This window comes from Lagopus muta, chromosome 4, assembly GCF_023343835.1.
Source record: "Lagopus muta isolate bLagMut1 chromosome 4, bLagMut1 primary, whole genome shotgun sequence".
Lineage (NCBI taxonomy): Eukaryota > Metazoa > Chordata > Aves > Galliformes > Phasianidae > Lagopus > Lagopus muta.
In genome coordinates this window covers 43,304,550-43,330,868 of record NC_064436.1, presented here as the reverse complement: position 1 = coordinate 43,330,868, position 26,319 = coordinate 43,304,550, and the positions used below count along the sequence as shown (strand labels likewise).

The following is a 26,319-nucleotide window of genomic DNA, read 5'->3' as shown; positions in this document are numbered from 1 at the left end:
AGTTCCTCTGTAGAGAAACAGGCTCCTCAAGATGATGACAGAGCAGAATCCTAAATGGAACATAAAGGAGGGCTTGGGGCAAGCCCTTTTTTCTATTGGCTGTATAAGGAAAGCCTAGCTGGCCAGCCCTAGGGGATTAAATTGTATGCATGACTGTCACTTCTGTTCAATAACATCAGCAACGAAGGTTGATATCTCCTTTCTACATCATTCACCCAATCCAATCGCCAAGGCTTTTCACCTTATTTGAAAACATCAATTCTACCTAGAATGAAATCTATGTGCTCAGTACAGTTCCCCTTCAAATTAAGGCATCTGATCACTAATCACTGTTTCATGACTTGTAAAGAGCACCTTCTTTATGTAACTTCTAGGCAGGTTTCCTTTGGTTTTCTCCAGTCTGGAAGATGGTCTTCAAACTTACCTGAAATTTAACCCGTGGGTAGATGTTACAAAACAAACTCAAAGACCACTGAGTTAGCTGGTACTTTGAATTTTACAGCCAGCCTCTCAACAAGCATATTTTGGAAGCCAACTGCAAGTGAATAATAGCTTTCAGCAGTGCACAATTTTCTCAATTGAGGATTTATAATCTCAGAATTACCAACTCCTGCACATCAGCTTCTGCTCTACCTAATCTGCCTTTATCCTTGATGCATACCAAGCATCTTAGTTTTCTCCTGTTCAGGGAAAAAAAATCCAAAAAACAAGATCCCAATTTCACAGAATGAGAGGAATTAAGCAATAACGATTAGCATTCAAGATTTAGTTCTTTTCTTCAAAAAATATGTCACATGAATACTTCACACAATTATCTACCAAACACAAAACATCATTTTCTTTATAGTCATAATATTGTGAGAATAAAATCCATGAAGTTAAACATCTGAAAACAAACAAACAAAACAACAACAACAACAAAAACCTGACCACACAGTTTTTAAGTTAACAAACCCACTAAATCATATGATTAGCTATATTTGACAATGTTAAGTAACACAGCATATTGTTTCATGTTCTATAAGGCTGATCAGTTTGTACAGCCCCGACTGGGGTCAGGCCTGAAACAGCAATCAGATATTTTCATTTCTCATACGTAACAGAAGTAGTATTTACTCACAACCATTTGCCATCTTTTCCCCTTTCCAAAAACTCTGGTTTTACACCTAATTATAATTGAAAACTGTAACAATCACAGGAGGTTTGGGAGGGACCTCAAAAGATCATCTTGTCTAATCCTCCCTCCAGAACAATGATATACAAGAAAAAAAAATCAGCAACTAGATCAAGCTTCTGCAAATATACCAATAAGCACTGAAATAAGCTGTCTTCAGCACAGCCTGGAGACCCAGACATACACTGCAGACTTCTATTCCAGAGACTGTATCTTTTCTTCCTGTTACAAGACTGGTCCTGTCAGCTGCAGGCCTGTGTGACCCATGGGTCTGACTCCAGAATTTTTCCTTCAGGAGTTACCACATCTCAATCTAACATCTGAACCAGTCCATAACTGAGTACATAACTTTACTTTTTACGTTACTCTCTACACAGCTAACTCTGACACTTCAAAATAATCCCTAAAACTCTCCTGTTCTCTTCCCTCCTCCTGCAGAGCATGTACTTATTTGAGCAATGGAACAGACCGATCAACAACTTGATCTTGCCACATTAATTTTAATGTTTGCCTCACGACAAGCTGTGGCATTTCAGAACATTCCTACAAATAGGGAAACTGCTGGATTAAATCTGGAGTTATGCATATATTACATAACATATAAAAGAGGACATGGAAATTTGGCTAGCTGTAAGGTACAATCCTAAATTATTTCACAACTCCTGCTCTAAGGTATGAACCCAGGAAACAGTTTTGCACACATTCAGGGAAAGCTCAGCAACACTACTGTGGAGGGCCTGAAATCCTTGGCTTGGGTGAAAGTCTTCCAACCCCCTGGCATTTCCGCAGCTTGGTCAACTACAATTTTCACTTGCACCCAGCTTGGCAAAAAGCGAACACTTTCCTTCTGTGCCTCCCAGAGTCCAGGCAAGCAACCACACAGAGGCAGACTCCAAGAAGTCAGGGTTTGCTCGTAAGCACAGCCTCAGGCCTGTATACATCAAATGGGGCAGGCAGCCCTGCCTTGTGCTGTTCATGCTGCAAGCATGGTAGCCATGAGCCAGTTCTAGTCAGGGCAATGTTTTAGCGACGTGCCTGGCTAACTCTGCCCAGCTGAAATTCTGCAGGTGCTGTGCTCGGAAGCTCTCCCACTAATTTATATAGCTAATCCAGACTCAAGCAGCTGTAGAAAGGCAAATATCACTTCCCATCTTGCAGCTCCCCTCTGCATCAATGTGGCCTGCAGCCTGGCAGACAACTATGCACCTCCTAATGGAGAATGGCAGTGCTCCCATTCCTTCACTCTTACTGCAGCCTCTTGAACTGTCCCTCTGCAAGGTCAGGCACAAACATATGCCAAGAAGCATCAATTTATTTAGCTGCCATCAAACCCTTTTCAAGGTGTTTGAACAAAAACAACATAAAGAGACTTTTTAAAAGGTCTCAGTAACTGAACAAAATTTAACTGCAGACAGGTAAAACCTAACTTAGATGCTTAGTTTACTCAGTAAGATTAAACCCAACATCAGAAATGGCTTTTTTTTTTTTTTTTTTTTTTTTGCAGAGGTACAAAGATTTCTCAGCATTTATTTTTTATTTTTTTTAAACACTGGTACCAGTGCTGGAGGGGGAGTGAAGAACCAGCATGTATTACTCAAGGCATTCAGTCAGAAGCACTGTTTCTTAAGTCTGTATCTGTACTTTCATGCTAACTCAGCTGCTGAGGTATTGTATTGCAGCACTAACTTCCAGCCTCAATGTGATTTTAAATTCATTCTTTTTTTTCCTCACTTTCAAGCTTAGAGTTGGATATGCTTATTCACAGGACCCTGAAAAGGAGAGAGAAGCCTCAGACATTATGCACTTCAAAGAGCCCTATGCTTGTGTAATGCTCAGCCCATGTATCTCACAGCCACTCTGGATTTCCGTAAGGACAGAGCTTGTCCCTTGAAGTAGAGCCCTCAGCATGTCAAATGCATCACTGTCCGCTACAGTCTGATTAGTGGGTAAGGGACCAAGTGCTTATAGACAGTGCAGGAGTCTCGCAGCCTGAAGCTGTTTCCTAGAAACTTAATATACAGCATGTTGCTTCTTATTAGCATCCTGTTTGTTGACACAACAAACAGAGCACAAACTAAGGGCACCAACACCAGAAAAAGGAAACCTACAAGTATATGCAATGGAAGACAGAGAGAGAGAATAGCCACTTTTCCTAACTGAGTTTCTGCCTAAAGCCTTTCACCAAAGGCTTAGAAACCTCAAGCATATCTTAATTCAGTGCAAGGGCTCTTCTACACACAGTTGTCAGCCTGTTTGTTCCTTGCTAGGTAATCTGAAATGTATCTCATTATTAGGCTCTTAAGTGATAAACCACAGCGTGCAGCAAACCCTCTGCCCCATAGAAGAGATGGTCTGAACTTTTTCCTGCTATCTTTTTGAGGAGAGATAATCCTCCTCCCTGCACTGAGGAAGCAGCCATGAAACCAAAGTAAGCAAAATAGTAAAGACACAAATTTGTGAGGAGCATTAGTGCAGTATCATTACATCATCTTTCCAGTTCCTACCCCAATACTCTCACTCACAGCAGCCTTTGAAGTGGGTCTCTATATACACTTACCTATTAAAATTAACTACCCATTAAAGCCTCAGTATTTCCCAACCAAAACCATGCCCATATGGAAGTGATTAACACTGATGTATCTTTTTTTCATTAAAGTGTCACCAGTCCTACAGAATATGGCTCTTGATCTTGTACAGCTGTTTTAGGCTCCTACAAGACAGTACTTCTCCCCCTAGAAGAAATATGTTAATGATACACAATTTAGCTTGCCAGTAATTTGGTATGATTTTTTTTTTCCTATGAAGTGCACAGAATCTCCAAGTTGCATTAGCCTTACGTCCTGAAGATTTTATTTTTTTAAATCCTACAATGTTATACCAAAGATTTTCAAGAAGCTGTATTATGACATTTTTAAAGATACCTGAACTAAATATAAGTAAATATAACTAAATCAACTTATAAATTGCTGGTGGCTTTAAAATAAAAGCACGAAGAAGAATATTATCTCACTCATGTCATGTCATTATTGCAATTTCTTGACGAATCAGTCTGTTTTTATAGAGAAAGCTTTGAAGGAAAGTCCAGCAATAAAGATTCTCTTGAATCGTGCCCTATGTTAAATTATTAAGATGCATTTCTTCAGTAACTGTTTCTTCTCCAGTCTTGACACCAAATTTAGTTTTTAGTACAGATGATGTCAAATGGCCATGCATTTTGTCAACTAATAGTGCTTTGACAAAGTTAGAGAAGATGACAGGAAAGAAGTTTTAAGAAATAAAAAGCAACATCAATAAAAATCCAAATTAAAACACTTCAAAAACAAAAAATATTCATATTTTCTAACAGATTATAAGATTGGGAGCTATGCTTTAGAAAGGACTTAAGAGTCCCAAACTTGAACATTAAGCATATAATTAATGCACTAGACAGATGTCTGCTATTTAAACACATAGTACCAACACAAATCTGACTAACACTCTTAAATACCAGTGCTGTGCCTTTCATAGTTTTTACCTTACGAAACACAAACCAATTTTGCAGCAGCACAATTTGAGTTTTGAACAGAAGCACCTTGTGTACTGTCTTAACATTGCGTTTGTAATATACTTACTGAACATGCTTCCAGGAACTGTAATATCCAGAACTGAAACAGATTTTCTTCTTGCCAGTATATATCACACTTGTACATCAAACAAAACTAGTAGTGAAGTTGACCATACATTCACAGATGACTGCAAACTAAATAGATTTGAAATGTGATACAACTTACAGACGACAAGTCTAACATGCACCAGCTAGATCAGCAATATACCAGGCCTGAATGTTATTTTTTTCTTTGAATAACCAAGAACAATACTGGTGCTTGATTTTTAACTTGTTCTGAACTATGACAAAGTCTGATGCATATTAGCTAAGCATACAGTGCTACATACATAAATCTGAGAGAAAAAAACCCAACAAAATAATAGAAAACTTAGAGCATAGATATTTTTATTTAAGAGGGACTGGCTGCACATGCACTGACAAATCAACTCTCACTGCAGAGAGTTTATTTTTTAAGGTTCACAGTCTCATCAATTTTTAAGGACAAAGATGACAAAAGGACAGAAATAACTGCATAAAGATGTGTTATTGTGTGCTACAGCCTTGGTCAATAAGAACCAAGTTGAAGTTTTTGAAATCTCTCTCAATTATCAGCATTGTTTTAGGCACATTGCTAAATTCAGTCCATCCGATACACCACAGGCAGCCTTTATTGAATTCTTTAGCTCTTGAAGGAAAGAAAGCACTACATGCAGAAGCAAGCAGTTATGCTTATGTAAAGGGTCTACAATTTATTAAGTGTCTACTTCACATGTTGCTCCAGGCAGACAAAAAGACACCTGAGCTAGCCCTTTTCTGCATAGTCTCTTAAAACCGCAGCTGAGCACTGTCATCCCTGGCATGCAATTACCAAGAGAGGCAAGCAGAGAAACAATAGCCCTCTGTTCCTGTTTACTCTTCTTCACCTTTTTTCTCCATTCCAACCTCCTACACAAGAAGTTGCTCCTTGTTGTCTGGTGCCCTCTACTGCTTCATCACAGCTACATATATTTGATCTTCATATTGCAGTTTGTCTACAAAGATAAGCCCCAGAGTCAACTGAAACAAGGAAACCAATCATGATTAGTCCATGCCACACGCAAACCCTTCCCATACACCATTAATTGCTTCCCCAATACAAATCCTAAGCCTTTCCTTCCATCTCCACGCCCTTCCTGAATACATTCAGGACTGCTAATTTATCTGCTTGCAAATATTAGGATAACTTCACATCTGAGAAAAGGCTTCCAGCAGAGGCAAAGGAAGGTGCAGTTGCAGAAGGAAGCCAATATGCATATAAGAAACCCTCAGACAACACCAGAGAGAAGAATGACAAGTCCAACCTTCTTGTAGCTCCCAGCCCACACGTATGATAGGGAGTTAACATCTGCAGTACAGTCAGAAAGGAAGGAGCTGAGTTTTAATGCCTAAAGAATCTCATAGCATTTAGCATAATATCACAGTTTGAAAGACACGTTCTACTTATGTACTATGGAGCCCTACTTTGTTGCCATAAATGAAAAAACAAACAAATAAAAAAAATAACCCCTAACCACACAGAAAATAAATCAAAACCTAATTTTGAACTTGAACTAAATCACCAAATTTTAAATCAGTGGCAGGTACAACTGATGAAATTAAAGCAGTAATTCTTTCTTTACAAAAAGTATATGGTTAGTTAGCTGCCAGAACACCTATCAGCTCAGCTTTACATTAGATCCAAGAATTTGATACTTCTCGCTCAGTACTCCTGAACCACTGGAAGGTTTTCAGAGACCACTTCAGGATCAGTAGCTAGCAGGACAATAATCTTCCTTGAAAAGAACTGTACAATACATTTTCACCACTAAACTGCACACAAATAAGCAACATCACTTCTTGTGCAGTATCTGGAGTTATCAGGGATGGAGAGAAAGGACAGAGTTTTTTTGTTTGAACTCAGAAGCCATTTGTTCAGTCACACTCATGTGAGCTGATGTTATATGACCGTAACAAATACTAGTGGATTTGAGCACGAGACTGAAATGCTGCCTAAAGGATATTATGGATGAAAAAGTAGGACAGGCAATGGGAATTTAAAGAACCTCCAGAGCACTGGCTATATTTCGTGTTATTGTCTTTGTGCCAAGATTGCATCTGAATGTATCCAACAATAGCTTCCTTTGTTTGTGAATCTCTACATCCATTTAAAGATAAATACATCCAAAATTACACACAAATTCACTGATGTTCTTTAGAAAGCACTACAATGAGTGCTAAAGTATCCATAATGATATTTTATCTGTCAAAAAATGACCAAACAGTTCAATTCTAATATTTTTCTCACAACATCACAGAATTTCAAGGACTGGAAGGAACCTCTAAAAATCATCTAGTCCAACCCCCCTGCCAGAGCAGGAACACCTAGACAATAGGTCACAGTTCCAAGTTACAACATAAACAGCTAACATTTAAATTCTCCTTTTGGAATATACAGATTCATCTTTTAGATAAGTGTTTGAGTATAAAAACAGAGCATAAAAGAACTCAGAGGTCAAAGTAGGAGTCCTGCCAACAGATTAAAAAAAAAATAATTCAGTGATAATCATCACAGCTTAATGGCTTGCAATGAACTGAATAGAAGTTAACCTTACAGTAGTTGTTTGACTTACAAAACCCCTTTGAGACTCAATCCTAGCTCTTAGGAACTGATTAAAAAATGCTAACGTAGCATTTTCAACATTGGTCACTGTGGCATCACTCAATGATCCTGTTTCAAGCCATAGCTGAGTTGTATTTAACCACAGCCCAAAACTGGCAGCCCAGCACACTGCTCTTCCCCAGCCATGCTGATTTAATTTGATGAAAATTTCAAGTTCAGCTCCCAATTAGGTGTTTTCCTATAACTAAATAAATAAATAAATAAATACATAGAAGCAGTTACTGGACAAAGAGTGGATGGAAACACTAATACAGATTATTTGTAGAGGACTGCCCTAGTATGTGTAAAAGATCATGCAAGGAAAGGTCTGTTATATTTGTATTAAATTACTGGATTATTTATTCCTATATCTGTTTCATAGCTCAGGTAAGAATCTCAGGTAATGTAGATCAGAAATGTCTTTTTAAGGCACTATAAATGGCATCCACAGGTATCCAGAACTCCAAGGCTGCTTATACTTTAAGAAAATATTTACATAATAAAAGTAGAAAGTAATTTTCACTTTCATATTTATTATTGTTCTACTTTATAGCATAAGCACATGTGCTATTCCTCCTTTTGATTACACAGATCAGCACAGTTAACATGAAGTGAAGTCTCTGAAGAAAGAAAAACATAAATAGCCATTATAATTGGACATAAGCTCACAGCTTCAGGAGAATCTCAGGAGGTGGCAGGAGGTGGCAGCAGTATAGCATGTTCTAAAGAACAACAGCGTGGGTTAAACACATCTAAAATTAACCTCAGAGAAGTACTTCAATGCTACCCAACTGATGAAACGCAATTTGCTGTTCAACAGAATAAAAAAGCATTGTAAGAGAATCACTTCAAACAAAATCATCCACGCAAACTCAATGTTCACTCATGCTGCAGTGAAATTATGAGACAGAAAGCATGACATTTGAAGTGCCAAACTCTAGCTCTCATGTGCTGCTGGAAAGTACCCTTCCCCAAAGTTACAAAAAAATGTACTTACATAATCATTAGCAGTCATCATGTTAATAGTTAAGGAACTATTTGTGTATTTCCTGTTATGACAAATAGTTTTCCAGTTACTAAGCAGCAAACATTGCCCCCAGGGACATGCCTAAAACACTGCACACCACTGTCTCAGGAACTGTGCCTGGCAGCAACCCAGTGGAGTCCATGGAGAGATACCTTGCCAAGCTCAAAACAAAGAAAAGAACAGGGCAGTTCCCAGAGCTTTTGTTAGCCACAGGATGCAAATCCCCACCCTTCAAGGGGTGTGCAGCAGCCCCTCCACTGTTGGCTGCACAGACCTGGAACCAAGGGACTTTTCATTCTAATGACTCTTAACCAAAACATGCAATTGAAGGCTGCTTTGGCAAAGGTTGCCCAGCAGGCACCAGTGCTCCCATCAAGAAGGGAATGCTTGCCATGCCTGTCATAGGCTCATTCCATTCCTATCCACTTGCAAATATTCACCACACTACTCGCTGTGCTTAATGTTCCCCTAAGCCTCTTTAAGACAACAAATAACTACGAAGGAGGCAGACTTCCATTTCTGCTTAATTGAGTGAGGGCAAGAAAAGCTAAAGTTTTGTGAGCAGCTGATACTGCAGATAACAGTGGTGTCTCCAGGGGATATATCTGCAACACACTGCAAAGACTAGAACTCCCATGTAATATTAACTCCTGCGCAAGACCTCAGACTACAAAAACCTCTGCCTACCCCACTAACAAAGGCAGCAAGAAAAATACTCACTTTTCATATATGCTCTTCCTTAGCATACCTTTTAGCCCAGACATTCCTCCCAAAACACAGGATTACACATTTAACAGGCTTAGACTATTCAATCATTACTGCAACCTTGTGGGTTTTTTCCCCTCTCTGAAAGCAACAAAGCTATGTTTCAAAAGTTGGTTGAGTAGGTGGTGCTCATTAATACTTGAACAAAGATCACAGTATTGATTTTAGACTGGATACACAAGTAGCATGTACACACGTATACAGCTAAGAAAAACAAAGTCTTCTAGCTTGCTGTTTTATTTGGAGCAGAGTAATTTGAAACAGGTATTATACACTCAGTTGATTTATTCTTCTGCTGGAAGCATTTCCAATATTGCTGTTTTACTATATAATATTTGAAAAGATTTAGCACAAAATAAATATTTCATGTTTAATAATGTGTTTCTGATGTTGGCATCACAAGCAGAAAAAAAATTAAGGCCATTGAGATATCTGAGAGTCTAAAAGCTGTACTGAAGAAGAAAAGCTGAATTTAACTCATTAATAAATATTATTTGTAATACTTCTCAGACTCTTCTACACAAGGAATTCAAGTTCTCTTTAAGACAAGGATGAGCATTCAAATGAAGAATTTTCCCACAGATGTTCCCAGCTGTCCTGTTTCTTGCCTAACTAGAACTATCTATAACATCACAAACAAAATGTTTATCCAAGTATCTTGAAGGGGAACCCATACTGGTCATAAATGCATTAGTAGCACAGTACCATGACAAAAAGAAGCAAAAACAAATTTAAATGGGAAATAAACACAGGTTTATTACTTCCTTGTTTCAAGTACTAGACATCAGTTTAGATGATTCCAATGGAAAGTTCATAAACAGCAACTGTGGAGAACCATCTCAGCCAGTCACAAGCTAGGTAATTTAAGGTGGGCTATTTTTGTGTTCGAGTATGTGGACAGTTAAACTTAACAGTTTGGTGATTTAGTTGTTGTATAAAAAAAAAAAAAAAAGATGTAAAGCTGTACATAATATTTTTGACTAATTTGTTTTTCAGAAGATCATGTGCTACTTTCTTCTCTTTTTAAAATAGAGAAATTCCATGCCAGGGAAAAGTTAATGGGGAAAAAAGCAATTTGTGCAGGCCATTAGAAAGGTGCTGGTGACCTCACTAGATCTAATCCAAATCACTAAGTAAGAATCTCGAAGCACTGGTTTACTGCATTACTGTGACATAAATAAATTATTTAACAAACCTCCTCTCAAAAATAAGACCTAATTCAATCAAATCTTTCTGACACCAACATGACTCCAGTGAACTACAGACTGAAGAAATGCCAAGAGGAGAGCAAAGAGAATAATTTTGAAAGTAATTTTAAGGAAGTCTATTTAGGTTTTGTTTTTAATGTAATTGTAGCTGCCTGTCACTTCCAAAACCAAACCCATTTTGCAGCAATAGAAGTTACAGCCAGATCTTTATTTATTTTACCTGTGAGGCATATCAAGTGGGAACAAATTTAGCATATGCAATGATACTAGCAGAGATATCTTGCTAGGCCTTTTGTATTTACTCTTCAATTAACTGTCTTTTGCAGCATTAATTCCAGTCATTTCATGTTGACAAACAACTGAGGCATTCTTCAAAGATAATTAATCTGTGTAAATGAAGGAGTAACAAAATCCAGTAACACCCACTATAGCTGAGAGCCAGAAAGCAGAGGCTGCTATCCACAGTACTCTGCTTCTTCCTAAGCTTTTCTGAGCAAAGCTCCTTGCTTACATTCACTTTCATGCTTTATTAAAATACATACACAGTGTAAGTGTTGGCAACCCATTCAAATGACTGCTTTAACTCTGCTGTTTTGTTCTCATTTTTTCTTTTTTCTTATTAATTAAAAAAAAAAAAAAAAAAAAAAAAGCTACTATTTTTTGCAGTCCAGTTTGTTAGAGAAGAACTAGAGTTAGCTTTGTTTTATACCTGGCTTGGACAAAATTTGTAAAGACTAAAATGTTGCCAATGCCAAAAATGCAACAGTTTCACCACTGGAAACGATCCTCCATTTAGCTATCATTTACATGCCTACTGAAGCTATGATATACTATAATTAAATCAAGCACACCAGGCAGCTCAATTAATACACAGTTCTGAATAGATGAACTCAGGAGCTAAGAGTCTCAGACTTCAAGACTTTTGCTCAGAATAGACAAACTGTTCTCGTTCCTGAACTATTTCCTTGTTAGGTGACACAAATATTTAGCATCTTCACCCTGTATCAAGTATCTCTTGCAGACTTTCAGATTTAAACACTTAGTGGAGTTGGGTACATTGGGTGCCTTTCTGTGATTCTGTAGGAATCTGCAATACCGACCAATAATCAGTACTTCAGTGATTCTTTGGAAAAATGAAAAGTTAAGCAAGTCACGATACCTGAGGGCTTTCAGAATCTTCAACATTCTGTTCACGTGCTATAAAGCACTGCTTTGCTAAGCACAGACGTAATTTCACATGTGTTTTAATGAGGACCAAAATCCAGACCTGAAATCATTACCTGCTACAGGCACTATCATCTGAACCAAGATTTAGGGAAGATACTTTATCAGAAATGGTTGTTAGTTGCTCAATAAACAGGTCTGCAATGTCTGCCTGTTGCTAGCAAGGGGGAAACAAAATTTTTCTAAGCTGGGTTTGTTGTAATTACATCAGATGTCTTTAGAGACACTTCTAATTCCCAAAGTATCAAGTGTAACAAGGTTTACTAAGCAATGAAAGCCACCAGAGGGATAAGAATGCTAAGTACAGTTTGCTTAAGGGAAAAAGAAAAATGGCACCACGAAAGGCTTACAAAAAACACAGAGACAAAAATTTACCATATAAGCAACAGTATAGCTTATTATACAATGGAAAAACTCTGTGAACAAAAGGCATAGGAACTTTGATCTCCATTTGCAAAACTGGTTCCTTGTGTAGAGTTTTATCCTTATGCAAAAGGAAATGCAAATAACCCAAAATTAAAAATTTTGAATCATTTGTAGAGAAAAGTCTTTCTCTGGCAGTTTTTACAGAATCATGCACAGATGATGATTTCATCTGTCACATCACTGACGCATGAAAAGCACAGAAAGATTTTAGTCACTCTTTGGTAAAATATGTACCAAACCACTACAGATTTTTTTAAAGCAGAATTTACATTTTACCACTGGAAGTTTGGTTCATATTTAACCTATGTTTATCCAATTATGAAGTGTTGAGGTTTTTGTTACAGTTGCTTGTAAAGCTTATTTGTAGAAAGTCACAGGATAGGTAAATTAAATGTTTCCTGAAGAGCTTCAATGCTTTTGTTTTCCTAAAGAGGAGGCTCATTACACATAGCTTACAATGCAGCTACACTGGACTTCGAGTAGCTGCAGAAATATCGCTTTGTGATATTTGCCTGCATTTAAGGAGGAAGAGACCTCTGTGTACAAAGAATCCAAAGCAACATAGAGCATACAAAAATGGAGATCAGATACAAGGCACCAAGCTGGATGAAGTCAATGTACAGTACACCTCACAGTAAATTTCCTCTAGATTTATTCTATTCCTAGAGAAATAAGCCTATTTTTGTTTGTAACTTTCTTAAATATTTGAACTACTGCAGTTACTGTAACATCTCCAGATGAACAAAATGTAATGTAATGTAAATGCACTTAATCACAAGTATGATTCACTACGGACAGGATGATTAATCTAGACTAACCAAACACCAGTGTAAACTGTACTTGCAGCTACAACCAGAGAAGAAACTAGCAAACTGTTGCAGCATATTGTCAAATCAAAACAGAAATTCAAGAGTTCCACCCATTTCATCTCAATAGTGCTTACATTCAAGTTCAAAGTTACTCACTGTACCTCAAACTATCAGACAGAATGTAACAGATGAATCCAATCGCTGCAATTGCCAAAAAAATTCTCAGTACAGTCATACAAGGCAGTTTACATTAACATGAAAGGGAACAACGAGTGAAATCCGTGATAATGCTTAGTACAATCTACAGCAAAACTCGGAATGAAAGACACTTATGCAATGCCCTCTTTCCTATACATATTCACATTCCTGCATGAACCCTGAAGTTCTGTTTTTCCAATTACTCTGCCTTATTTGTTGACACAGTCCCTCTGTATTCTATTTCTCACCACTAATGTGATCTGAGAAAAAAGCCGCATCTTTTAAATCCAATTAAACCACTACAAGAGATACTCAGACTTATGCTGTAAGCTTTTTTTTTTTTTTTTTTTTTTTTAAAATACCAGGCTCCTCCTGGTATTTAAAAAAAGAAAAAAGAAAAGAACCTTTCAGACTGTCATCATTGAAACTGTCACTGTCTGATGTACTGTCGCTGAATTTTATGAACCTGAAATAATCACAATCTAGCTCCCAACACATTCCACTGTTTTTAAAATACAGTATGCATGCATACTTGGACTCTCCACTACAGACTATGACCTGGTTTTCAGATGCCCTACTTTGGTACATTCAGCACTAGCTAATCATTGGTCAGCTTTCTGCTGGCATGCTGAATACCTGCAAGATGCAGATATAGTAAAGCAGAAGGGGACACGAGGAAAACATTTACCTGAACATTTAGTTCTGTAACTTTAAAGTGCATTATACCCAAGCTAGAGAAAATATACAGAAGGTCTATTCAGCACTTCCTAATTAAGAAAGTGCTTCTTAACTGGAACACAGGTCTATCAATGTAGTTTTTACATGCTGTATTTAACAGAGACATTCTGCAGGCAGCTTTTAATGCCATATGCAATCAAATGAAAAATAAGTGGGCTGTTACCACTATAAAATTACCCTGAAACAGGGCTTGACATATTTTTATTTTTTAGAATGATACCAAATTTCAGTAGCAGCTAATGAACACATGGAGGGAAGACTGAACATCACTTGCCCATTTCTCCTTTAGTGTTTCTATTCCTGCAGTATGTGCTATGTGAAAATTTCATATTGTTAGCAAGATGAGGGAGTCTTTGTGAATATACCTACATCACTGATATAAGGATTTTTATCATTAGCATATTTTAATCAGGGATAAAACCCAAGCTGCGAACACAAGCCTACATTAAGTTTGGATGATCAGCATAGATTATGACCATAATTAAGCTCATCACCCAGGACAAACTCCAAAATTGAATTTATTTCATCAGGAATAAGTAACAATGGGGCAAATTTTTTAGGTTGCTATGTAAAATGCTGGTATAGCTAGGAAAGGTGGCTGGCAGAAATTAAACTCCAAAAAGGACTAGCCAAAAACAGTGATGTTCAAGAAAGAAAGGAAATCCCTCACAGGAAGAGTTTGTGCAAACCTAGTCTATGCAGCTGCTTGCTCCTCTCTAAGTAAAATGCAAGGAAAAAAAAAAAAATCACAAACTATGCAATAGAGAGAAGACTTACATAATACAAAGACTGCTATCATTTTCTTTAATGTCATTTATCTTGGCTAAGAAACAATCACCACTCTCCACCAAAACAACACATGTATTCCCTGGAATAAACCTCAGCATCCACAATTATGTTCCCATTCCACTTCTTTGCTTTACCTAACAATTTAAATGAAAAATCAGGTCATACGCAGCTGAGAATTTTTTAAATGTTCATTTCTGAAAACACAAACACTTGTCTTAAATGTCTTTAAAGCATCTTTAAAGCAAGAAAACTTCAGACTTGTTATGCTTATATCAAGACAAACAAAGTTCTCATCGTATTTGCAGATAAGACATTCAGCATGACAAGTCTGACAACAGATATGTACTTACAAGTATTCAAATATTTCTCACAAACAGACAAAGCCACATTGAGAAAGCCTGTCTTGTTTCCCACTCCTATCCCACCTCCCACTCATGGTACAGAAAAGACAGAACTCCCAGCAGATAACCATCAGAATGATTAAATAAATATTTAATGCTACAAAACTTCCTAGTTCTATTTTTGGATCTGAAGAAGGAAAGAGCAAATTCTGATTTGCATTCCATAAACAGAATATTCATCTTAAAAATGAGCAGTTCAGCATGAATACACACAGAGCTCATGCTTTCCACTTACACAGAATATGAAACTATGTTCTTAAGTCAGACTTCTAAGCGTAATTTGAAAACTTTTATGCCCCAAATGGTTATTTGCTAAAAATAAACTGCTACTGAAGTAAGCAAGATAACATCCAATTCATGCTCTAATTGTTATACGAAAAATACAAACCTGTGTGAAATATAACAGTGCTTTTCTTATAGCTAGAAGGGAGACGAATGTTTCGGAGCAATCCCTTCGCTGTCAGTCGTATACGCATGTTGGATAAGGAAAATCTCGGGGACCATAACATGTCTTCAGTGCAATTAGAAGATAAGCAAGCAAGAAACAGCCTCCATGTAGTGTTACATACTATGCTCTTAAATCACCGCTGGCAGAAGTCAAGCAATTCTTGCTAAAGAAAAAAACCTTGAAGAAATAATCAAATCTCCATTCCTTCGCCCTTAGTCCTTATGCACAGACAAGCAAAAGCAGAAAAGGCATACATCCACAGCATAAATGCTGCTGGCAGCTTCTCCCCACCAGATGTTGTAGAAACAAAGCTTGTCCTCAGAATAAAATCGACTTAGTGATTTGGAAAACAAACAGCCTCCGAATTACATCACAGTGTTCATGCTTAATCTGCTACAGGACTCTGTGGGACCGGGAGCCACAACGGGAGGAAAAGGGAGGAGGAGATGGAGGAGGAGGAGGAGGAAGTGGGTGGTCTCCCCAGATGAATGTATCATCCAGCAGTGCCACAGACTGTGTAATTGTTCTTCAGACACTATTGGGGAGACTACTTGAATATTCCTGGAGACATTTGGCAGCTCTCTTTCCTTAGCAAGAATCACTTCAAGCTGCGTTTTTCAACCAGTTTGTTACAATTGACAGGAATGTATCAAGACACTTATCAGCTAAGGCTTTCTACCAGAGTTTTTCTTCTGGCATTAAATATGTCAACATTTAACATCTTAACTAATCCACAAACATAACTGTTCTGTATGAGATCTGCTTAAAGAAAACACTATTCAGCTCGGCAGCTCAGCACTGCAGATGCTTCCATTTATCCAGAGAGGTGCATTGAAACAGCCATCTATTTCATATCAAAACAGATCACAGCCAGCTAAGTTTGAATGCACCTAAATGCTGCTGGGCAGGCACAGAAGCAGGGACCACTGAAGCCAATGCAGAATACAGGGCAGGCAGGTTCTGGTGAAGAGAATTCTTTTTTATTTATTTTAAAGAGACAAAAAAAATAAAATACTTTCTCACTGATACCCCACTCCTACCATTTCATCAGGCTACAGCCAATGCTCTGTAGCATCCAGCCCTCAGATAGTTCTTCTAGTTTCAGAAGCCATTAAGCCAACTTGTTCTGAAGCACATATCACCCAAAGCAAACATAATCAAACTGACAAATCTCATCCTACTGGTGAGATCCTCTCCTTACTAAAATGTGATAGGTCTGTAGCAATGTCTTACTTGCTCAAAATGCACAACATTCTAAATCCTCCAGTGTTGCTAGAACTAAAAATAGCATTATGCTGTTGTATTCAAGCTCTAGATCTCTCTAGTGTCACGCAAGGCAGGGCAGTAACAGTGAAGCAGCTCACTAAGCACCCCAAGAACTGCAGCCCTTCATCCAAATACCAGATCTGCCAAACCAACCTCCACTGCACACAGAGTGAGAACATTGCTCAATGTATGGTATATCAAAGTATCTAGTTCCCAGCATGGTAATGCACCACTGGCTTTGAAATACTGTAACACTACATCTTCAGTCTGCACAAAGTCATTAGAAATGAAGATTATATTAAATCTTAAAAGTAGCCTTTTTGTTCAGTTCCCAGGGCAGCCTCTGCACACAGCAGTGCATGCATGATTTTATCACAATAAAACCTTCACAGATTCCTCTGAGTTAGAAAAGTTTGGGCACTAACAATACGGGCTCATGCATCTTTGCAATGCCCTGCAATTGTAGACCTTTCTTAATTCAGCATAACCATCCAAGGGAAGCAATGATCCCTCCTGTGCTGAAAGATTATGGGCTCCTATGCTTGGAAATAGCACACAGTGGTAAGCCATAAGGCTTGTTATAAACACATTACAGTAGCCTTGTGTACTCACCATAGCTCATCAGGCCACCTCTTCAAATATTAGATCACTATTGCAAAATCCTCCCTTGAAGACAACATCATAAGGTTTTGACTTAGCTGACAGCCAGCTTTCCAATGCCATTCAAAACTCAATATACCTGGTTTTCCTCTCCTCTCTGAGCACCCACAGGAATGCACTTCTGTCTTCCTCTCACCTATCATGACTCCCCAAGGGAAGGACTGCTCCATGAAGCAAACATGTCTCTCAAATCCATTTGGATTCGATGCTATCTTTGCAAAGACAGAAACAGTCTAATCACATTCAAAAAGGAAAATCCACCTAAAAAAAAAAACCCAAAACCTAAATTACCATCCCTCTCTATCTGTGCCTGGGAAAAAATGTTCAAGAACTCCTCATCAGCCTGTAAAAACAAAATTAGTAGAAGTACCCCAGTAAAACCTTAACTTCCTTCCTGGGAATAGGAGCTAAAACAAAGAATCTCTAGAGGGCAAACATGATGTAATGAACCAGTTTGAAGACAGAGGAAGGAATGAATCACACGGCAAAATATGAGCAACTAAAAGCTCTATACAGACATGAAAGCTCCTGCACCAGACACCAAAGCATCTCTTACAGAGACACACAAGCAATACTTTCCTGGCTTTAGCTTGATAGAATTAGGCCATAAAGAAATAGATATACTATAGGTGTTGTTTTTTCCCTTTTTTTTAAAAAAAAAAAAAAAAACTAAAATAAACAAACAAAAAAAAGCCTTTTTAGGCTCTAGGAATCTTGTTAAATCCCACAACCTAAAATAAGACTGCTTTATGCAGTTGAATGACCTGACAGAACCAACAAAAAGCACTAGAAGGATGTCAGACTCATTTAGCACGCAACATGCAGAGAGCTCTGACAAGCAGCTTGTGAGAAGACTGCCCATCCCTATTTGAATACCTTCTATTAGAAATTTAACTCAAAAGGGTTCCTCCAATGCAGTGTTTGCATACCCGTCTTACTCTACTGCAAACTTTACTGTGGTGACTGCACATCTGTCAGTGTTGTTTTCTTAGGAAAATGGCTCCTCCAGATCAGTATTTGTGCTCCTACGACCATCTTGTGTCAACAGGGCACAGAGCCAGAGACATGCTTCATGGGATCCAAGCACAGCATAACAGGAACACACATTCTTTACATTTATAGATAATATGAGGATCTGAGAGATCTTCTACAGCAGATAAAGGTCATGGAAAATAGCACCAGAAAATAGTTACATAAAATAGCAAGTGATACAGAGCACAGACAGAGCAGAAAACTGTCATTTTATTTACTAGCACTTCACTGATGTCTTTCCTTCCTGGGCAAAACAAAAGACTCTGTACCATCGCAATCACATAATTCACTCTAGGTTGCTAAATGCATTAATACCTAATGACACAATCAGATTGATGGTGAGGAGAGATCTATTTTAATCCTGGCAGATTTAGTGCATCTGCCATTCCCTGGGGAAAGCTAGCAATGTGACAAAAAAAGCAGAGGACACTGGTATCCGCAGGCTCTAAATTCAACCTTGCAAGTCCAAGTCTCCAGTATCTGGACACATTTCTCTTGCCTCTGTTTCTTACTGCGCCACTAAGAAAGCCTCTGAACGGGGTGAGCGCCTCATGGCAAACGAGTCTAAATCAGAGGCCAGACCTTTACATCTGAGATGCCCAGACAGAAGACAAATGGCTCCATGTCACAAGACAGCACAGGCAGTGCTGAGCAGATGGATATTACTGGCATGCCTTAATTCAAGAATTGAGAGCTGACTGCTTATGCAAAGGGATCAAAGATGCAAAAGGCCACTAAGAGTGTAAAAGGGTAATGCATGACCTAGATTTTTCTTTCTGGAAAGTTACCACTCCCTCACCAGTTCCATTTGACCATTTTGCTCCAGCCAGTGCTCCAGCTCAAAAAAAACTCATCTTCCTGCAGGTAACAATGCACACTGCCATGCTCCACAGCTTGTAGTTCCAGGACATTAAGCTCAGAGCCTAACCTGAAGAAGAAAGCCAACCTCTTCCTGCCACAGAACAGGAACTGAAATAGTTAATAGTTTTCTTCTTGTACAAAACTTTTAACTATTATAAATTCAGCAGCTTTTCAAACAGAAGGCGATGCTGCAGTGAATTTCCAAGGAAACAGATACAGAAATTAGGCTAGTTCGCTTCTCTTTCGTGCAACAGTGGTGACATTTACATCATCCGCCTTCTTTCAGAAAACACAATGGCAACAAACATCACAAGAATAATTTCATTTTCAGCTTCCAACTTAACATATCTGCACATTGTTTCCCTTGTACAAGATGTCCCTTCTAAGATGGCATTTCTGTTAGACTTCTTCAAAGTCTGCGCTTCACTACTTCAAAGCAAAACTGCAACTAAGCTACAGTGAAAAATACCACTCCTACTAGAGCAACATTCCTTAAAATATGAAGTTTCAATGATCCACTCAGATGCATCAGAAAAAAAACCAAAAACAAAACAGCTATTTCAGTACTAGAGACTTATGCTCATACTGAGGCTGTTCCTTTTAAGTATTTCAACAACTGTGAGAAACCTGCATCTCTGTGTTCATGAAAGAGACACAATCATTCCCACAGCAGAAAGTAAGAAAATGTCTTCTTCATCAGGAGCTTGGAACATGGCTGTCCTAAGCTAGAGACCAATTTTCTCACAGAATTTTTAGAATTAAATAATAAACATAACTGAAATATCTAACTTTTAATTAAGAGAAAGGGTCCTTCCTAGAAGTGCTACCAGATGAAATAGGTCTTATAGCATGGACACCATTTGGGTTATGCTACAATAAATAATAAATTAATAAATTTAATAAACTAATTCTTATAGACGTAACTTAATTCTGCACTTCTGTAGAGGTAAGAAAATGAACCTGTTGTTATTGTTGGTCCACATGCAATAACATTATTAGCTTGTAAGCATTCTAAGGCTAATCAAGTCATTCATATAGTCCTCATAGTTCACATGGATGGAAAACATAAAAAAAAAAAAAAAAAAAAAAAAAAGACCACAGCAGTCTCTTTATTGCAGCTATAAAGGCAACAAACAGTTCAATGCACAGCACTAATAACTCCATGAAGTTTAAACTTGATTTTTCTGTTACGTGTCAAGAGATGAAGAAAAAGTCCTACAATTTCCAAGCTGTAAAATATTACCTGTGATCATTAAACACATACTAAATCTAGTAGTGTTAACTGTTTCAACTCTATAGTTTATGAAATATTCTCAAGTGTTTCCCGAATTATTCTGAAGGTAATTTATTTCTCAAGCCCAGCAGGGTAGGCCATTAGGAGATACTGAAAGGAAAGCTGAATTGGTTCAAAAACAAGTTTTGCTTTCTACAAAAATGCCAGACTACACAGACTTTTTTTTTCTTAAGTGGATACATGAAACAATTACTTACACTACTGACATACAGTTTGTTACAAATCCTTAAAGAGAAGTGCAATATTCTCTATCAAAGCTTTCAGGTTTTACTTTTAAAGCAATTTAAGACCATTGGAATTTTATTTTTTATATGAATGACATTTTTCTGAACTGCAAATTATTACACATTTAATAACCCTGCACGCACAGAAATAGATATTCAAGAAAAATGAGACCTCAACAATCCTGGTAACATTTCTATCATATAGCTGGGAAAGTGCATTGAAGGTGAGTACTAAGCTATAGCCAAAAGTGCTCAAATTAGTGAGACAAACTGTCCTCTGCATGTTTCATGACCTATAATTAGAACTGTCATCAAAAGCACTGTTTTTCCTATCGTGTTTTTAGCTCACTTGAGCTCCCCAGTCTTGCTCTATGACCAGCTATGAACGCTTCTGTTTGCAAACACATCAAGGTCTTTTTAAGTACCCATGCAACTCTACTTACACAGTTTCTCTCACAAATTTCAAGTTTGTCTCCAAACAAACAAAACACAGAAACAAAAACAAAACAAAAACCCACATCATACTAAGAAAGCCCTTCAGATCTGAGAAGAAACAATGGAGAAACAGAGCTAATAAGCTGCTGGACCAGACATCCCACATCAGTGGGGTAATCTTCCATTACCACGCTGAAAACTACTGATGGTAAATCAAAGCAGTCGCAGAAGACCTAAGCATTTGACATTCATAGTAATACTCAATCAGCTCTCAGTTTAAATTTTTCTAATTTTTATAAGAAAACTTACGCATTTTTAAGAACACTTATTCTCATATTTACAAATACATTTATCATGATGTATTTTAAGACTTTCATGGGTTTTTTTGCTTTATTTGCTTTCAAGACACCAGAAATGCAAATATTTTAAGGGTAACCTTTCTATCAAGGAATATCTAAGATAAAAAGAAATGATGCTTACTCCTGTTTCCTCTGGACTTAAACAGACCATGAAAGAAACTGAATCTCTGAAAGTATTCTCCATAAACTTTGCTTTGAACTACAGTATTGTGTTAGCAAATGCATCCTATTCCACTTACGAGTTTCAGTGAAAAGCCAGCAGCAGCCCCCTGTATCAGCGTGTTCCAAGAGAGATCTTCATGAACTGTTACACTATCATTCATTTTTGCAATTAGCCACCTGACTGAAGACACTTCCTCCCCAGTGTTATATTTCTCACAGATGATTTAATTAAAACAAGCAGCCTTTTAAACTCTTCGGTTGTTAAGATGACAGAGCATCATCTTTCCTGATGCAGCGTGTACAACTTCTGAATGAAGACTGTTTTTCATTGCTTCTCCAGCCTTCTTTAGTAACTGGTTCCAGTACACATGTGCTATCGTAACAGTGGTAAGTATGACATAAATCACAATACTCTTATCTGATAATACTTAATGGTATTATCCAACAGTTGCCCTAGCTTTCGTGACAACACTGCTGTGCCATAAGCATAAATTATCCAGAGAATACCATATGTCTCTTTCAGAGTCACTGAACAGAAGGATAAAGGTTCCCAACAAAGATTTGCATGCTTCATTCCTAAAACAATAGCTTTATTTTTGGAACTGCCAAAAAAGACATTTACTTGCAAGAAGAAATAACTAGACCATTACTTTCTCTAAAATTCAGTCAAGAATGGAGATGAGACTTAAATATTTCTCTTTCTATGTACATGGCAGTATACCGTCCAGGTATTAGAGGTAGATCACTGTTCCTACAGGGAGACCTGGAGAAACAAAGGAAAGAGCTCCAACTGAAAGTATTTTAAAAGGCAGTCCTTGTCATAATTACATTAAGATATTACATTTAGCATACAAGTACACTGCGGTCCAAAATTAGCAACTGAAGAAGTAATAAAACATTTTGCCCAAGAAGTTCATTTTTCCTTGGCAGTAAAGCCAGTGTTATAAAATAAGCCACAGAGCATGTAGAAATTTATTGGTCTACTAGAAGATCACTCATGAGAAACACAGTTGATAAAAAGGACCCTTTTGTTTACAAAAAAAAAAAAAAAAAGAACAGCAGCAAATCACTGGTCTCTCCAAGTCTACAGGCATGCTAGCAGCATGCTGCATCTTGTTTTTCAAGTGTATCCTGGCATTTTCTAACTTCTTTCAATGAATGGAAAATGAATAACAAGTACAAATTGAACAGAAATGATACTGTATAAATGCTTGCTATTTTTTCAGCCTTGAGAAAGTACTAACAGGAGCTTGATTAATTAATGCATTGATAAGGTAATCAATATTTTCCCCCCCCTTTAGAGTCCTGCTTTGTGACATTACAGGATTGACTCTTCAGGCAGAACATGTGCAAGAAATAGAAGTGAGGTTGAACTCAGTCATTGCATGAGGCTAAAAGCTGTTAAGTTAACTAACGAGTTAACCATGAAATAAGAGAACAAAAGCTTTAACTAAACACAATCACTAGAACAAGGCTGCATTGTAATATCAAGGCAACTAAAAGAAGCAAAAAAGATGTTGGGCTCCATTCTACATGGTACCAGCTGGCATTACTTCAGTTCATTTCAAAAACAATCATTTGTCTCTTCTTAAAGTGTAAGACGTTGTACATTAATATCCAAACAGGCACACAACATTTTTATTGTGTAGTTAAAAACTATCTGCAGCTGTGAAGATAGAAAAAAGTCTTGCTTCTCTATCACAAAGCTTGTTTACATAAATAGAACATTATACTAATGCTCTATATAAGTTACAAAGCTAGTAACTAGAAAGTCTAACAAGTTAATCACCCAATTTTGGAAGCTGATTCAGTACAAGAAACAGGTTTTGTAAGACAAACACTATAACGCAGCTACTCAAATGGCAAAAGTAAGATGCTAAAGAACATTTGTTGAAAAAACATCACTGCACATTATGGCTATTTTGGACTTTACAGTCACATTCTTAATGCACCAATATAATGCACCAACAATACTTCAAAGATATGTAGTCACATTCTCTATTAGCTTGGAAAAGTTGGATCACAAGAAAAATTACAATAAACTTGCAAAAAGGGTGAGAGCACCAACTGTTTTTTTTGCATAGAAAATATAGAAAAAGTGCTGTGGCAGTTGTAAGAAAGAGACATATTTACATTTCTAATCCAGAGACAACACAGCTTCTCCCTTATCACAAGTTACCTCAACCTAACTTAGCAAAATATTCCTCCTAGCAGTATCACCTTCTGCATTTCTATACATAAAGGACCACATATATAAGCAATGTTTAGATATTGCACTGTCAGGCAGTATCTAAATGTTACTTCAGGCAAATATCAGGTAGAGTAACAAACAGAATAAGCACTTTGTCTTGTTATATGAGCAAAGAACTGACTTGTAATAATGAGAGATCTCAAGCAAAGCACTGGGTCACGATTGCTAGTCAGACACTTGACATGCAAAAAGGTGAGAGACAAAACAATAGACTCACATGCATGCATTAGTCAAAAACATACTACCCCAGTAGCCAAGTACCCAGGTCAGAATAGTTTCACTCAGCAGTTCCAGATTCAAATTCATAACACCTGATTAGTTACAGCACCTCTTTGAGAAAGACATCTACTACTCACTCAGAGGACACAGGGCTTCCCAGTGAACCTCATTATCTTTCAAAAAGTGGTTTTCAGTAATTTAAGCAGCTTTTAATTCAGAATAACTCACTGATGCTCAGGAAACTAATTTTGACTGCATATTCTCTTGAAAAAGACCTAGAAATTTTTGTGAATAGAAATCAGAAGGCCTCTCTCCCTCCTGGCAGAGAGAAACTAGCACCAGGTGCCCTGCATAACCACTGAAAACAAATACAAGATGAAGTCCTTGAACTCCACCAGATCTTGAAACACCATCTGCCACTTAATCAGTTGCCACTCCTCCCTTGCCATCCAAGCAGACACATGCACTAACAAGTTTGGATAATTTCATCTTCAAGTGTAGTCTGCACTGACAGCTGAGACCAACAGGGTAGCTACCATGGACCTTCCAGAAAAACCTGTTATTCTGCAAGACTATTTATGTTACAGCCACAACACATGAGTTTTAATCATTACTTACCTCAGCGTGGCTAAACAACAAAATCTACATATGAGTTTCATTACCACAATTTTTTCCCTCCTGTTGTTAGTGTTAAACCTTCTTATGCTTCACTGGAAACAGAGAATGACAGAACAGACTGCACATTCTAAAAATTGGGTAATTAGAAGACATTAAATAGACAAAACAAGACTTCACCTACTATCAGTTGAAATCAGAATCTGTGATGGTTCACAGAATTTGTTGCAAAACTATTCTTCCAAGAAAAGAAATAATATACTAACATAACGTGTAAAACAAAATTAAGTTCCACTTCAGAGTATGTAAAAATACTTTCAGAGAACTCACCAGAACCAGAAGTCGATAAACTTTGATGTCTGTTTTTTCCAGAAGTACCTATGATGTTCAGAATAGAAAGCAGAATTATGCTTGAAGTCAGAAAAAGAGAGAGTTGCACTTTTGAATCTCTTTCTATATAACTTCCTCACAATCTAGGTAGTTTTAGTTTCATCCTTGTGATGACTGATTGCATGTTTGACAGAAAGATTTGATATGATAACAAGTTAAATTATTTGGAAAATGAATTTCTATCACGTCAAACTTAGATTATCACACTTCACGTAAGCCAGATAGCACTGTTTATTTATCTTATTATCTTAAATGAAAGAACAAAATGAACAGATAATGCAATAAAAAAAGGCAACAATAAGTAACTACCCATACTAATCCTATCTTATCAAATAAAGCATCATAATTTTTTTTCCAGCTATATACTCCAGTTAGTTTATTTACATAAAGCAGGTACAAAATGTGCTATCTAATCAGGTGAAATATAAACAAAAACAGTGAGAAGGTTAATCTACCATTACTGTATTGTTTTCGTGTTAGGTAAAAAATGAACTAAGAACCTCATTATTTTGAAGGATATCAATTTAAGGAAAACACTTTTTGCTAGGTTTAAGCACAAAAGTTACAAGCAGAAGTTTACAGAAGGTCTTCTCATAACACCTATCACATTCAGCTTTCTTCTTCCCTATAGTAGGCACATCAATATGATTTGTATCACAACTGTACTTGTTTCCCTCAACCTGAATCCTGCAAGAGAGTCTTTGCACCCAAGTGAAATTTTTTAATTAATTAATTCATCTAAGGAGTCAGATATATATTCTTTATTTCAATCTGATTTAAAATATGATTAATTCCAATTAAATACTGAAGATGTATCTTCAGCAAATATCTGATACTGAAATGCAAAGTTAAGTACATACTACTTTAAATAGTCACAGATGATGAGCAAGATCTCACAAGAATATTGCTGAAATTAAACAGAGAAATTTGGGAATGCCAGTTTGAGTTTTATCTTTTAACTGCATGATCTTATAAGCAGGCTACAGAACATAATTCAACTTGATGTTACCAAGTGCTTCAAGTCTGCACAGGATACAAGTTCAAAGCAGGCAGTGTACTTGAAATAGGGTGACTTTTAGCT

General features: G+C 37.3%; 1 protein-coding gene across 14 annotated transcripts in view; it reads right to left on the bottom strand.

Annotated features, from left to right (window-relative positions):
• Positions 1–26,319, bottom strand: part of MTUS1 (microtubule associated scaffold protein 1) — a 112,045-nt gene that overhangs the window by 33,124 nt on the left and 52,602 nt on the right. For 11 of the 14 annotated variants that reach the window (XM_048943081.1, XM_048943076.1, XM_048943082.1 and 8 more), the window contains one exon: positions 25,179–25,226. The exons of 1 other annotated variant lie outside the window; for it this stretch is intronic. In XM_048943081.1, coding sequence (XP_048799038.1) covers positions 25,179–25,226 — 48 coding nt within the window. Of the gene's footprint in view, positions 1–15,410; positions 15,895–24,231; positions 24,257–25,178; positions 25,227–26,319 lie in introns of those variants that run through there. 2 more of the 14 variants (XM_048943089.1, XM_048943088.1) reach the window with 2 other exon arrangements.